Genomic DNA, 16,436 nt, shown 5'->3' with positions numbered 1-16,436 from the left:
TCATATGATATCTAAATTATAAGATGATATATTGTTTATGTGTTAATATCTATAATTTTATATTATGATATCTTGTTTATGTGATATGTATTGTATGTGATGTAGTTAAAATGATGACATTTAGTTCACACGGTAATATCTAGTTTCTGTGATCATATTCTTATGGAAACGAAAAAGGGAACAGTGAAAAATATAGGGAAATAAGCTTTGCTGTCAGTACATTTGAAACAGCGCGCATACAAATTCAACACGTCAGAATCAAATGTTGAGATGTGTTTGTGTGCATTGTTTTTGTAGACGAGGCTGGGAACCCATGATAGCATATCAGTTTACTGTGTCTAAAACTAAGTGTTCCCTTATTTATTTCCTTCAGTATATTTAGTTATACGGTGTTGTCAATTCTTTAACGTTAAGTCACCCTATGCCATCGCAAGTTAATGTCCACCTCTCCGTCTGTTTCGTTCTTCAGATCATTTTCAAACTACTACACAAACCATTTCAACTCAACTTGAGAAAGTAATGTTTTCGTTATCCTCAAGGAAATAGCAATATGAATCCTTATTTCTTTTAGTTAATCAAATAAATTTAAAACGTCAAAGCAAACAATCACCAGTCCCGATTATCTGAAAACAGATTTCATTCGGCGTAAAAGTCAAAATAGCTGTCATAACTCTATGATTGGATCACTGAAAAACAGTGATGAAGAAAAGATCACGCAACACATAAAATAACTTTACCCAAACGTTTGAGAAGAGAAAATAAAAACATTCTCCTCACAATATGAAAGTAAACTGTAACGTATCTTTCATTAAATAATACACTCAGGATATATGTTTATATTGTAAAAAATACATATTTTAACTTCATGTAAATTCTATAAACCAAACAGCATATGTGTATTTGTATACACTTACCTGTGTGTTCCTTCTTCTGCTGTGAGTGAGTACAGCGGCCCTCGTCTCTAGGTAAGCAATGCCACCTGTGTTAGCGCGACACCTGACAACACAACTGATAACTGATCAATTCCTTAGAAACAGCGTAGCATCCACCTCAGTCGCTGATGCTGCTGACTTCCCAGGTCCCAGTACCGTGGGGGTTCTGAGACAGAATAGGTACCAAGTATCCCGTCGTCGTCAAGTGTCGATTAATGAGGGTGCTTACAATGCGTGACCTGGATGATTGTTTGTCATTCTGCCCCTGGATGGTTGGTCGACCATTTAACTATTGTCTACCGGGGCCAAGTTTCACAGGTCGCCGTGGTATGGGTAGAATATTGCTGATTTCACACACTTATTATAAAGTAGGTCAAGTATGCGTGTCTTGAACAGTTCTGTTGTTTTTCTGAATAATTTAGTTAAGTTTTCATGAAAGTTAGTGAGTGAGTGAGTGAGTTTGGTTTTACGCCGCTTTTAGCTATATTCCAGCAATATCACGGCTGGGGACACCAGAAATAGGCTTCACACAATGTCCCCATGTCGGGAATCGAACCCGGGTCTTCGGCGTGACGAGCCAACGCTTTACCCACTAGGCTACCCGACCGCCCCATTTTCATGAAAGTATACAGACATTTAGAGGTCAGCGTGACATCCTGAACATTGCTGACTCCGACGAAAACAACATTCACTCACTCACTCTGAGGCCATGGTGCATGCTACCTAGAGTTGTTGTAATAGGGGATTATAAAACGCATCGAATGGCAACGGCTGCTGTATTTTCTTATAGAGAATGGTGAGATACCTGGCTGACTTAGCATGTACGTTTACTCCGAAGAGGTGGTTCCATGCTCGCAGTGGTGTGTCTTGTCCACGCCTGCGTTAGTGAGTATAGTTTAACGCCACTCTTAGCAATATCCCAGCAAAATCACGGCGGAGGACACCAGAAATGGGCTTCACACATTGTACCCATGTGGCGAATCTAAACCCGGCCTTCAGTGTGACGAGTGAACACTTTAGCCTCCAGACTGCTCCACCCTTGTGGTTAGTGAGTTGAGGATTAACACCGCTGTATACAGTTGCCGTTAAGCCCGAAGCGGATGAATTAGACTTTTACTGCTTTTTGAAGATCCGGGTAGAATAGGTCTACACCAACCCATGTTTGCAGTAAATGCGACTCTGCTTGTCGTAAGAGGCCACTAACGGGAGCAGGTGGTCAGGCTCGCTGATTTGGTTGATGCATGTTTGTGTGTCCTAGTTGTCGATGCTCATGTTGACAATCACTGGATTGTAATAAAGATGGAAAAGTGTTCAGTGCGGCGTTAAACAACAAACAAAACATTTTTTGTGACACTAACAAGGACGTGTATGGTATTGACAGACCGAGGATCACAATCGGGGCGAATATGGAACATAAAACGCTATAAACAAGCACTACCTAAGGGACGCAACTCTGCTCAGCGATTTGCGGAGCCTTATGTAAGTAAGTAGCTTCGTGACCTTTGGGATATAAAATTCCCAACCGAAGAGAATAAAAACAGTTGCCTGTATTACGATATATTGTATTGATATTGTCGGGAGATTGCATACTCGCACGCTCACTCTAAACTCCTTTATCAGACTGACTGAAATGTTAGAATTCACGTATCTCTCTATTACCATCCCCCGTGACACTTTATCACGTTTTAATGCTCTAGTAAATCTCTACCAGCACTCTCCGATGTCTGTTGCCTGTGATGGTATGGTTGTCATATGACAAGACGTCTTTGATATATAAGAACAAAACCTAATATTGATTCTACGATGAGAAACATCTTCAATTAAAAACAATCATCGTATTTGTTAATTTACTATCAGTTTTACACGATAGATAAACAACTCGATCAATATTTCACCAGAACATATGAATGATTAAATACGTATACGCCATGGCAATTAAACTTCAGAAAGTGTGACCGTATGAACGCCGAAGACGTGGATTTAAAACACATCTGTGACGTCATTCTATTATTTGAACGCTCCATTATGTTTCAGGAATGGAGAGTTGCTTGTCAACTCTCATTATCTTGAAGCAGCATTTGAATTTTTCAAATATTTTCAACTACAGAATATTTTGTAAAAGTGTAAAAGTAGGGATGAGTTTTAAGTAGGGGAATATCCTCGTAACTTTTCATTCCTTAAAAATAATGGGCCTCGGCCCCTGCGTGGCCTCTGCTCCATTATTTGTAAGGAATGGAGAGTTACTCGGACATTCCCCTCTACATATAACACCATGGTGTATCTGTACATGTGTTGTGGTGGGTACTCCACAATGGAAGTGAGTGAGTGAGTGAGTGTGTGAGTGAGTGAGTGAGTGAGTGAGTGAGTGAGTGGGTGGGTGGGTGGGTGGGTGGGTGAGTGAGTGAGGTTTTACGCCGCCTTTAGCAATGTTCCAGCAATATCAGGGCGGGGGACACAGAAATGGGCTTCACACATTGCACCCATATGGGGAATCGAAACCCGGCTTTCGATGTGACAAGTGAATGTTTAAGCCACTGGGCTAACCCACCGGCCCCGGTAGGAGTGGACGTGAATGTTTTTGCATTACTTTTATGATGGCAAAATATGTTTTTTATGTGAGGTTGAAACATTCCCATTCATCGTGTATACTGTTGTGTGAAGAAAGGGATGAAAGAGAGATCACAATTCCCGCTTAGAAATTAACACGTGTTTTGGCAGTGTCATTGTCCATCCATCCGTTGACCCTCGATATCCGAAAAACAAACAAACTTTGGCATAATTTTAAAATCTTGCCTCACAATTAAAATCAGCTGAGTCAAAATATACGGATTTCATACCCTTCAGATATATTTTATCCTTCAAATGAGAGAATAGCTAGTAAAGCACTGGCGGTGGATATAATCGACATACTTTTTATAACTGTATATCCAAATGGCGATCACTTCGGGCTTTTCTCCCACATTAAGCTGACACGCCGTTCTTTTACACTGTTCTATATACTGTTCCAAGCGGCCTTAAACCCAACTCACTCTTTTCGAAGATAATCACTGGTGTTCATATGAAATAAAAACCATTTCCAGTGGAATGAGCGTATGAGTATAGAGTGATTGTACGAAGCTTCTGCAACCTTTGTTTGGACCATAAGCTATTCGTGACCAACTCGTGTTATTCCGGGACAAGCCGAATCTTCTTGCAGGTTACGGAAAGGGGCGAGTGGTGACGAATGGACCATAAGCATTCGTTATTACTCGCAGATGTCCGTAGCCATGTCCGGAATAACACGAGTGGTTATGAATGTTAACGTGGTGAGCATTCGTAGACGAGCACTACTTTTGGGAAACCCATGAGTGCGGTTATCGTGCTGACAAGCCCAAAATGAACAGAGTCTTGAATTCGAACCATGGTACACAGACTGCTGGCTACTTTAAAATACCATCTTTTAACGTCCTTTTAACGCGGCCGGTGTTGTAACCTACGACCTTTCGTTCTCCGCGCAGAGGCTATATCTACTTCTTGGTGTGTCAGGACCATTCTGTGAAAGTATACTGAACAAAACAAGGTAGAGACCATTAATATCTTTAGGGATATTTTTGTAGACTTAAGTTTGTAAGTTTGTTTGTTGTTTGATGCCGCACTCAGCAATATTCCAGCTATATGACGGCGGTCTGTAAATAATCGAGTCTGGACCAGACAACCCAGTGATTGACATCACGAGCATCGATCTACGCAATTGGCATACGATGACATGCATCAACCAAGTCAGCGAGCCTGACCACCCGATCCCGTTAGTCGCCTCTTACGACAAGCATAGTCGCCCTTTACGGCAAGCATGGGTTGCAGAAGACCTACTCTACCCCAGATCTTCACGGGCCGTAGACTTAAGTAAAGTCTGAGCGCACAAATTTATAATAACATTCAAGATCACCAACATTTATTGTTCAGTATCGAAAACGTCTACAACAGTCGTCGCTGTGACCCACATGAATTCAGACTTCATGCTGGCACGCCGTGATGTTTGTTTCTTTGTTGTTTAACGCCGCACTCAACAACATTCTAGCTATATGACAGCGGCCTGTAAATAATCGAGTCGGGTAAATTGTAATCATGAACATCGATATACGGAATTGTGTTACGATGACAAGTTAGTGAGTTGGACCACTTACGGCAAGCATAGGTGAGGTGAAATGCGTCGCGTCGCGTCCAAGATTATTGCACTTATATAGCGACGTGCATGCACGCTCTACCACTAGACCACGGAGGTCGTCTACGGCAAGCATAGTCGCCTGTTACGGCAAGCATGGGTTGCTATTCTATTCTAACCCGGATCTTCACGCTCCGCTGATGTAACTGAAATACAGTTCATAGCAGCGTTAAACCCAACTAACTCACTCACTCTTGTCTCCAGCTGATAAAGAATAACGCGTTAAAATTGTAGTGGTTTATTTTGAGGAAAAACAAAAATATATTTAAAAATTGTACATTTTAGATTTCCGTATAAAATACAACAATAAAATCTCCATGAGCAACTTAGTGTATATATGATGACTGTGGTATTGTTCCCAACGTAACACAGACATTTGAATCACAGTATATGCAGCACATGCCGTCTATTGACGCGAAACATACAACTTTGTCTTGCTGATTAAACCATTGCGATGGCTCTATGGTTGTAGCTGATTCAGAGCCATGAAGTCATTGGCCATTCTGAACGCGCATTCTAACAAGTAAAACTGAAGCAACTATCTCATTATGCAAAATCATAGAGAATCTACTATGAAATGGTTCTAGTCGTCAGAATGTTTTCACCTGACGAGGTCCGATCATGTGGCTACCAACATGGATAGCCAAGTGACAAAGGACATACAGGCATATACAATACTCGATACATATACAGTCGTGTCAATCTAATGTTACTGGCCGCCGATTCTGCAGATGTAAAAGGACAAACAAACAAAGGACAGACTACCCGTGACCTACATAACCTGGGGCAGAATTATTTATTTTTTGCAGCAATTTACACCAAACCCCTTCCCACAAAGAATGTCAAATTGTCTGTGTCAAAGCACTAAGGCATTTTTCCTCAAAGTTCCTTGTCTGATAGGTGGTGAGTTTCCCAACCTCATGGTACCGTAGAACAGACAAGCGCCGTTCCTTATCAATATATACTGCTCAAAACAAGTCAAAGAAAACCCACAACTGGAAGGCTGTGTGTTGCAATACCACCAACCATGACAAATTAACTGTTGGACTTTTCTTTACTTCTTTTGAGTGGTATTATTATCAAAACAGTATATTATCATAATAAGTAGTTCATGAATACATGTTATTATTCAGTGTGTGAAAATTTAATTCAGCAGTAATATAGTTGATTCAGTGGTTTCGGTCTCTGACTTTTCCCTAAGTTAGTATTATTGTCCCTAGTCAGATGTAGGATAACAGCCCCCATTGTTAAACATTAACAGAAAGTTTTTGACTGTCAATCGGAAAATCCCCTGACAGTTTCTTGATCTGGAATTCCACCATGGGAAGCGTATGGTCATCTGAGTCAAATATGTAAATCCCTGAATATAAGACAAAACATCCATGAGTAAACATCAATCTACAAACTCCTGACATCGCTTTTAAAAGAACAGTTGGTAAAGGACGGCAATGACCAGCACCAGTAACACCTGTTTGAGGAGTCTGTGGGACGACTGTGTCTGTGCACCTTCAGGGAGGGGTCTGGTCTTAAAGGGGTACTCCATTCTATCTGTCTGGGTCATGATAGCCTCCCGGGCCCCCGACCACGTGCCCGGCCCCCTCAGGCGGTATTGGTAGGGGGTGGTTGGGCCGAAGTAGCACTGGAGTCCAAGTTTCAGATCGGTCAATAGAAGATGACCTTGAACAGAAAGAAGAGTAGCAACAATATTTCACTGTGGTCAGATTAAAAATGCGGACCAGGAACCTACGTTCTGTGTCTCTATCCGGGGTAATGGAACCGATCAGTAAAATTGTTTTAGGACCAAAGTATAATTTCTTACCAGTCAAATTCAGCTGACTTTGATGATTGCGTGTCATCGTTTCTCAACTGTACGGGTCGATGCTCATGATACCAATCACTGGTTTGTCTGTCAGACTCGATTATGTATAGGCTACTATCAAACAGCTCGAGTATTTCTGATTGCGGCGTTAATCTACGAATGTGTGGCATATGGATGCCTTCCTACGATGATCGATTGGGACGAAGTGGACAGGGAGGTAGGGTAAGGCGAGGTGAGGTGAAAGGGGGGTTTAACGTCGCGTCCAAGATTATTGCACTTATATAGCGACGTGCATGTACGTGTGTGTTTGTGTGGCTGCTTGTACTAGTCCGGACTGATGCCGATTTATAGTGCTAGCTCACTGAGATACAATGCCACAGTTTAACATGAATACCCCACTCAGACACAGTATACTGTTTCCGAGCCGACCAGTCCTTGTTTTAGCCCCTTAATGCCGAGCGCCAGATAGGGTAATAACAAGTACCCTCTTTTAACGTCTTTTGGTATGACGCGGCCGGGGATCGAATCCTGAACCTTCCGCTCTCCGGGCGGACGCTCTACCACTAGACCACGGAGGCGGTCGGTAAGGTCAGGAAAGGAAAGGCACGGGATTATGAGGGATAATCCTCAACTCCCCTACTTACCAGTTTACCCAACACCCAACCTGAGGGCAAATAACACTCGTCTACATATTAGCTACACACAAAGGATTGGAAATAGCCATTTCGTGGCTATGATATTGCTGAAAGCGGTGTTAAAAAAATACCCACTCACTCACACAACTATATATAACAATTTCGGTTGGTGTGGTTCTAACCCAGATAACCCAGTCCTCACCTATAGCTGGTCGACATCCTACAAGTTCCGCAAGTTCGTCCATGAAGTCGACGTAGTCGACCTGGATTGTGTGTCGCTGGGACTCGACATATCTCGCCGCCATGGCCGCCTCCTTCTTCCCAATGTCCGCCCACATCTCGTACTTTGACGGGAGACTGCAGGTGCCCTGGTGGACAGAGAACAAGACATATGGAATACCATGGAATACACATGAGGTACAAGGAACATAGAGCAAATGTTCTTGCTAACACAAAACACTAAAATATTGGGACACTGTTTAAACAGACGTTTAATATTCCGAGAATCGGATTGTGCAGATAATTTAAGTGTCTCATATTTTCCGATATAAACATTTTCCCAAAAATTAACCAGAAAAAAGAAAACTTCTTACTTTGAATACTCTGGTTGCTAGGCGACACTGCAATTCCGTAATGGGCATAATGGCGCCGAGAGGTTGAAAACAACCAATCACCACCAATGTCTGTTTCGGCAAGTCAGGTGGAAACATATACTTGAACATCTTGACCTTATTCTTCTGAACATCGATCACAGACTTGTCAATAAACGGGAAGCCGAATATATACCCTGTAGCCAGTATGACAACGTCAATGTTATCTTCCACCGTCCCGTCAACAAACTCCACGCCAGTCTTGGTAAACCTCTTGATGTCCGCTTTTACCTTCAATCGGCCAGTCGCGATTCGATTGGGCAGGTCATCGTTTACAGTTGGATGTTGGGCAAGCACCGAGTGTTTAGGCTTCAAAGAGTATAACGCGTGGTCGAAACGTTTGTTGAGCTGTTTCTGAGCGATGCTGCTGAGAGTATCCCGGGACAAAGTGTGTCGAATCTTATTGATGAAACGTGTTGATCGTAGAAAGTCTACGGGGATGCCATTGTCCGAAATTCTGTTGAGCACCCAGGTACCGCGCCTCGTGCTCAGAAACACCTGTGGACACAAGAATCTGGTCTTCATGTGTCGTAGAAACTCATTTATGGAAGTGAAAACGCAATCCCAAAGAGCGGCCCATGGCTAGGGACCCGTACAGATTGGCCTATTTATTCCTGGTCATGTGGCCTTTTACAGAACGTTATACAACCAAGTGTTTGTATGTGTATGTGTCTGTTTGTTTTTTAACGCCGCCCTCAGCAATATCCCAGCTATATGACGGCGGCCAGTAAATAATCGAGTCTGGACCAGGCAATCCAGTGATTAATATTGTGAGCAACGATCCACGCCGTCTGGGTATTATGACACGCAAGCTCCGTGTCACCCAGACAGACCAATAAGTCGCCCCTACTACCAGCATATATTTCTGGGGACCACTTCTAACCCCGAATCCCCAAGGGGTCGCCCATAGAATGATGACAAGTGAATGGTCTTTGCGCTCAGTTAGCAATATTCCAGCCATGTCACCGCAGCATGAAGACAATGGCGTCTGAGACTGGCAATAATGGTACAAGCATGGTACACTGGGGACGTGATCCACTCATCTAAATATCCCGAATCAGCTTGAATTGAAATCGTTTCCAAAGTAAACACAGGATGTACCACTCAAAAGATCACAGGAACTCGATATTGCTCTTTGTAAAAATAAACGCCCCCCTAAAGTCTTTTATGGAGTATAGGGGGCGTATATTTTTACATAGAGCAATATCGAGTTCCTGTGTGCCACCCCTATCCGCCATGTTGACATAAAACGTGAATCCAGGACTAAATAAAGCCAAATAAAAGGTCATCATCTCTCACCTGCCCCACCCTGCTCAGCTCCACAGCTGCGTCCCCGCCTGAATTGCCGACCCCGACAACCACCACCCTCTTCCCAGTGTACCCGGTCCAGTCCTTGTAGTCGTGAGAGTGAAGGATCTCCCCCTGGAAGTCATCTTGGCCTGTAAAGTCCGGCACGTTCTTGCTGGCGTGATGGCCGGTGCACACCATCACCGCGTCAAACACCTGCGTCTCCTCACTTCCGGTCCTGTGATCTCTGACCTGCAGATCCCACCTTCCGGTCTGCTCGTAGTCACGTGATTTCTTCACAGACAGGATCTCTTTGTTGTATTGGATGTGTTTGCTCAGGTTGAAGGCATCTGCGTACATCTTGAAGTACTGCCATACCTTGAGTCAGAAAACTTTACAATAGAGTCATGAGGTCACCTGAATAGTTTTTCTTTAGCTTTTGGTTTGGTTTGTAACATATTGAACTGCAATTCTTACGATAACTTCTCTTTTACGTTTATGAGGTCCTGCTGATGACCTGTATAGTTTATAAAAATTGTTTTTGGCAGTTTTGTAACAAAATTCTTGAGATAACTCCTCCTACACACACAAACCTACTGATTGTTTGAACTATGATAGATACTCCAAAATTTGACAAATGAGTGAGTGAGTGAGTGAGTTCGCCAATTAGGCCGCTTTAAGCACATTTCAGCAATATCACGGCCGAAATGGGACTTCACACATTTTCCCCATCACTCGCCGGCGTGATGAGCAAACGCTTTAACCACAAGGCTACCCCATCGCCCAACATATGACAAATTAAATGAAAATAGGTCGAGTTCTGTACTGTTGATGTCGCCGCCTGTTTCTGTCTTGATAAAGCAGTGTAATTTTTCGTTTGACCTGGACTCATGAGATAACAAAGTGTACAAATGTGACGTTCATCCGTATGCAGTACCATATAGCTGAATGACGTTCATCCGTATGCAATACCATATAGCAGAATGACGTACTTCAGGTCTCAGACGTTTACCATTTGGGTGATTCCCGCGAGCACTGGTATGGTGTTCCAAACCTAGAACCTGGAATTCGAACCCGCACACATACATATATGTCACGCATAAGGGAAGTAACCCCGACAGGGAATCCCATTCACAAAAGTGAGTGAATGTTGGTAGATGCCGCATAGAACAGCATCCAAGCTGTACCACACTGATCTGAAATTAATCCAGATTGGACCAGACAAGACAAACATGGGACCATCCATTTGATACTCTTGGGGTGGCCTGCATTTTCCTTAATAAATATACTATTTAGATGATAAATATATGTTTGTACTTGAAAATACCCCCAAATTTTAGAGCGATACCATAACGGTGTTATCGTTTTTGTTGACTTGCATGCCATGCTGGTAAAAAATGGCAACAGAGGCTGGACCAAGAGATGCCACTGAGAAATCAATATAAAATACAAAGCTCCCTCGTACTGATTGTTAGAGGGGCGGTCGGGTAGCCAAGTGGTTAAAACGTTCGCTCGTCACGCCGAACACCGGGGTTCGATTCCCGACATGGTTACAATGTGTGAAGCCCATTTCTGCTGTCCCCCGCCGTGATATTGCTGGAATATTGCTAAAAGCGGCGTAAAACCATACTTACTCACTCACTAGCCCGCACTCAGGCAATATGTTAATCCGTTTTGACTCAAATTGGGATAGACAAACTTATATGACAAGCTGCATAATATTCAGCTGATCATAAATAATCACATTAAAAGTGTTATCTGTGGAAGGGATCATTTTACCTTGAATATAAATTCAATACAAAATGAAACCCATACTAGGCCCCATTCGATGTGAACAAACACGAACGGTCATTTTGATCCAAGCAATGCGTTTACCTGTGTGTTGTGCATGAAATTGGGGTACTCTTTGGGTATAGGAAAGTCGCTGAAACACATCATCTCTTTGCTGGTGTTGATGACAGTCGACTTCATCACGCATCCCTGATCCTCGCGGACTTTTTCCGTAAAGTTCCATAATCCCCCGAGCTCGTCAGTTCGCTCAAAACAAAACGGCTCCAGCTTTTCGTCAACACAACATTTGATGGCAGTGAGACCGCTACACCCGGCTCCAATGATCGCCACCCGTTTCGCCATTTTGAATCTTACCAACGATATCGTAAAGATACACCGATTGGACTTCGACCAAACGCAATGTCAACAGTGTACTCCAGATACGTGCGATCTAGCACACAAAGGACTGTTACTCTGGGGGCTTCGTTGAAAGGCAACTCAGTTAGGCGGTAGAGTGCATGTCCGACTTCAGTACTGAAACTGTCTGCCCCACGCGGTCTGTGTGTCTTGGTGCATAATGCATATTGTATTTAACGTATTGAGGACACGGCGGAAACGTAGTTAATATAAAACTCGTGTTAACAATGACCAACTGGACAACGCGAACTTTAAAACTTGATTTAAATATTTGTTTCCACATGGTAACATGACTTTTTAAGATATACTTCAGTGATGAAATACGGTATTTATCTGACAATATAAAATCGATAGGTCACTCGAGAGAAATAACACTCTTAATGCTTAGACCGCTTCACCCAGTAACGTCTCACACACAGAGGAGCCGACTCGTAATTCTCAAAATGATTTAAGTGAGTGACTGAGTGAGTTGGGTTTAACGCAGCTTTTAACAGTATTCCAGTAATATCACGGCGTGTCAGCTTAATGTGGGAGGAAAGCCCGAAGTTATGCAGGTCTCAGACGTTTATCATTTCGGTGAAACACACGAGCACGGGTATGGTGCTGACAAACCTAGATACATAATCGGGGCGAACCGGGATTCGAACCCACAATCATAGGTAAATTTCTGGCCTGCCCAAGGGACGCAAGTCTGCACAGCGAATTGCGGCGCCTTAGACTTCTGGGCCTCCCGTGTCCCCAAAAATGATTTAAGAGCGGGATTGAATACACACACGAGAACGCAAAAAATATATCAATTGAATAAATAGACAAACCGATTGCAATAAGTCGCATTGACAAAGATAAACCAACTGGTAGTTTGAGGATTTATTAAAACGAAGCAATAACAAACAAGCTAAAACAATAAGGATTTAAGTTTGCAAATAACAGTTGGGTTCACACAGCGTGTGTACGCATAAAGGCGAATATATATGTTAACATCACTGATAGTTATAACATAAATATAACAATGAAATAACTGAGAGCAACTTGGATAAAATAAGAAAATTGTTGTATTGTTCCCAAAGTAACAGACATTTGAATCACATAACATACAGCACATGTCCTCAATTGACTCGAGGGGCGGTCGGATAGCCCAGTGGTTAAGCGTTCATCCGTTACGCCGAAGACCCGGGTTCGATTCCCGACATGGGTACAATGTGTGAAGCCCATTTCTGGTGTCCCCCGCCGTGATATTGCTGGAATATTCCTAAAAGCGGCGTAAAAACATATTCACTCACTCTATTAACTCGAAACAACTTTGTCCTACTGATTAAACATTATGATAACGTCATCTGGGTGCTGTTGTTTCTGAGCCAGGAATTCACTGACCATTGTGCAAAATCATAAAGAGATGTATCAACCATAACAAGGTTTTAGTCTGAGAAATCACTCGAAGCTCTTGATACCAGAAGTCGAATCTCCTTATGGAAACAACTGTGAGCGCGGGTGGCCCAGTTGTCGATGGCGACGCAATTCGCCGTGCAGAGTTACTTCCCTTGGACACGTCAGCAACCTATGATCGTTGGTTAGAATCCCTGTTCACTCCGATTATGTTTCTAATTCGGTTAGCACAATATCCGTTCTCGTGGGTTTCACCGAAGTGGTAATCGTGTGAGACCTAAATAACTTTTGGGGTTTTCTCCAATATTAAGCTGAGACGCCGTCATATAACAGGAATACTGTTCAAAGCGGCGTTAAACCAAAGTCACTCACTCCGGAGTCAACATATTCAAGTAATTTCTCCTTTAAAGAATGAGGTACCCAAGTGGTTTTCTCGGGGTCGATTCCTGCTAGTACTCATGTACCCCGCCGTGATGTATCTGAAATGTTCGGATCCTAAAACCGTCGTGTAAGCATTCTCACAATTTGTAGCACAAACAAACCTAAACACTTGCATGATGACGTAACATCACCAGGTCGGCCACTTCCTGGTGCATCTGGTGCTTCCACTGACCACACGTGATAAGGGATAGGACACGCCCACTCCGGCCACGTGTTTCCCCACAATGTAAACACTCACAGTGACTTACTGTTCCTTGCAACATTCGACGTTTTACAAGTAATTCTATTCAGGCACCGATTTCTTCTCTAACGATTGTTTTCACTGTAACGATTCCTGATCTAATAGCTACCCAAAATGTAAGACAAGCAAACTACAAGGACATACATTCATATAAAATACAGACATCACAAAACAAACTGTGTAAATATAATGTTACTGGCCGATTCAGCAGCATGTCGTATATAAAAGGCAGAACAAACAAGGAGCAGACCTTCCAATAGCCACATGCAACATCGACTCCGAACATCTTGTTTCTGGTATAACTGCAGGCAAATATTCCTTATAATTATTTTGTAGTTTCCAGCACAAACTTCTCAACCCACTAGGAATGTCAAATGTCGGTGGCAAAGCATCTCGGTAACATCTTTGCTGAAAAAGTCCTTGTCCGACAGTTGTTTGGGTTTCCTATCTCATGTAGCATTATAGTAGACAAGCACCGCTTCTATATTAACATATATATGAATACAGTACATTAAGTAGTTCATATATATGAATACAGTACATTAAGTAGTTCATATATATGAATACAGTACATAAAGGAGTTCATATATATGAATACAGTACATTAAGGAATTCATATATATGAATACAGTACATTAAAGGGTTCATATGTATGAATACAGTACATTAAGGGGTTCATATATATGAATACAGTACATAAAGGGTTCATATATATGAATACAGTACATTAAGGTGTTCATATATATGAATACACTACATAAAGGAGTTCATATATATGAATACAGTACACAAAGGAGTTCATATATCTGAATACAGTACATAAAGGAGTTCATATATATGAATACAGTACATTAGGGGTTCATATATATGAATACAGTACATTAAGGGGTTCATATATATGAATACAGTACATAAAGGGTTCATATATATGAATACAGTACATTAAGTAGTTCATATATATGAATACAGTACATTAAGGTGTTCATATATATGAATAAAGTACATAAAGGAGTTCATATATATGAATACAGTACATTAAGGAATTCATATATATGAATACAGTACATTAAAGGGTTCATATGTATGAATACAGTACATTTAGGGGTTCATATGTATGAATACAGTACATAAAGGGTTCATATATATGAATACAGTACATTAAGTAGTTCATATATATGAATACAGTACATTAAGGTGTTCATATATATGAATACACTACATAAAGGAGTTCATATATATGAATACAGTACACAAAGGAGTTCATATATCTGAATACAGTACATAAAGGAGTTCATATATATGAATACAGTACATTAGGGGTTCATATATATGAATACAGTACATTAAGGTGTTTATATGTATGAATACAGTACATAAAGGAGTTCATATATATGAATACAGTACATTAAGGGGTTCATATATATGAATACAGTACATAAAGGGTTCATATATATGAATACAGTACATTAAGTAGTTCATATATATGAATACAGTACATTAAGGTGTTCATATATATGAATACAGTACATAAAGGAGTTCATATATATGAATACAGTACATTAAGGAATTCATATATATGAATACAGTACATTAAAGGGTTCATATGTATGAATACAGTACATTTAGGGGTTCATATGTATGAATACAGTACATAAAGGGTTCATATATATGAATACAGTACATTAAGTAGTTCATTTATATGAATACAGTACATTAAGGTGTTCATATATATGAATACAGTACATAAAGGAGTTCATATATATGAATACAGTACATTAAGGGGTTCATATATATGAATACAGTACAAATAGGTGTTCATATATATGAATACAGTACATAAAGGAGTTCATATATATGAATACAGTACATAAAGGAGTTCATATATATGAATACAGTACATTAGGGGTTCATATATATGAATACAGTACATTAAGGTGTTCATATATATGAATACAGTACATTAAGGGGTTCATATATATGAATACAGTACATAAAGGGTTCATATATAGTTGCTTACACAAACCAATTCAGTATACAGTATACAGATCTTGTAGCTTCCAAAATGTAAGACATTTGAGCAGTTTATACATATCAATACAGTTCAATAAGTAGTTTATTCATATTAATACAGTATACAGATCTTGTAGTTTCCAAAATGTAAGACATTTAAGAAATGTACATATTAATACAGTACATTAATTAGTTTATGTATATTAATATTAAATATAATACAAGCGAGCTAAAGGAAAAACATGCACACATTACAAAACATTACAAAACTGTGTAAACATCATGTTACTGGTTGATTCAGCAGCATGTTTTAAATAAAAGGCAAAACAACCCAGAGTAGGTCATCCAGTAGCCACATGCGACAGGGCTATAGAACATCTTGTTTCTGGTTAAACATGAGGCAATACGTCATTATTCTTTGGCGCAAAAAGCATTTCGGCACACCGACCCCCTCCCCACCCTCAAAGAATGTCAAGTTGTCAGTGTCAAAGCAACGACGTAAAATCTAAGCTGACCAGTCCCATAGTTGTTTAAGTTTTCCAATGGTATGGTACGGTGTACCAGACAAGCACCGATTCAAATAAAAATGTTTCCTATAAAAAAAAAATGCGGGGTTTCTGGCGTGCCCAGCGAACCGCGGCGCCTTAGAC

The 16,436-nt window shown here is 41.1% G+C and overlaps 2 protein-coding genes across 3 annotated transcripts in view; both read right to left on the bottom strand.

Moving 5' to 3' along the window:
- LOC139458809 (uncharacterized) overlaps nucleotides 1-1,065 on the bottom strand; it is a 35,930-nt gene extending 34,865 nt beyond the window's left edge. For both annotated transcript variants that reach the window (XM_071240233.1, XM_071240232.1), the window contains exon 1: nucleotides 915-1,065. The gene's annotated coding sequence lies outside the window, so the exon portion shown is untranslated. The remainder of the gene's footprint in view (nucleotides 1-914) is intronic.
- Nucleotides 1,066-5,361: 4,296 nt separating this feature from the next.
- Nucleotides 5,362-11,716, bottom strand: LOC139459545 (flavin-containing monooxygenase 5-like). The gene is made up of 5 exons (XM_071241080.1): nucleotides 11,400-11,716; nucleotides 9,537-9,902; nucleotides 8,181-8,735; nucleotides 7,790-7,955; nucleotides 5,362-6,810 (listed from the first exon to the last, which is right to left on the bottom strand). The coding sequence occupies exons 1-5, from the start codon at nucleotides 11,655-11,657 to the stop codon at nucleotides 6,554-6,556; spliced, it is 1,602 nt and encodes a 533-aa protein (XP_071097181.1). The 5' UTR covers nucleotides 11,658-11,716; the 3' UTR covers nucleotides 5,362-6,553.
- Nucleotides 11,717-16,436: the final 4,720 nt, after the last annotated feature.

Source organism: Haliotis cracherodii, unplaced genomic scaffold, assembly GCF_022045235.1.
Source record: "Haliotis cracherodii isolate W230 unplaced genomic scaffold, xgHalCrac1.p SCAF_13, whole genome shotgun sequence".
NCBI lineage: Eukaryota > Metazoa > Mollusca > Gastropoda > Lepetellida > Haliotidae > Haliotis > Haliotis cracherodii.
The sequence above is the reverse complement of the archived record's forward strand: the minus strand, read 5'-3'. Positions and strand labels throughout refer to the sequence as shown.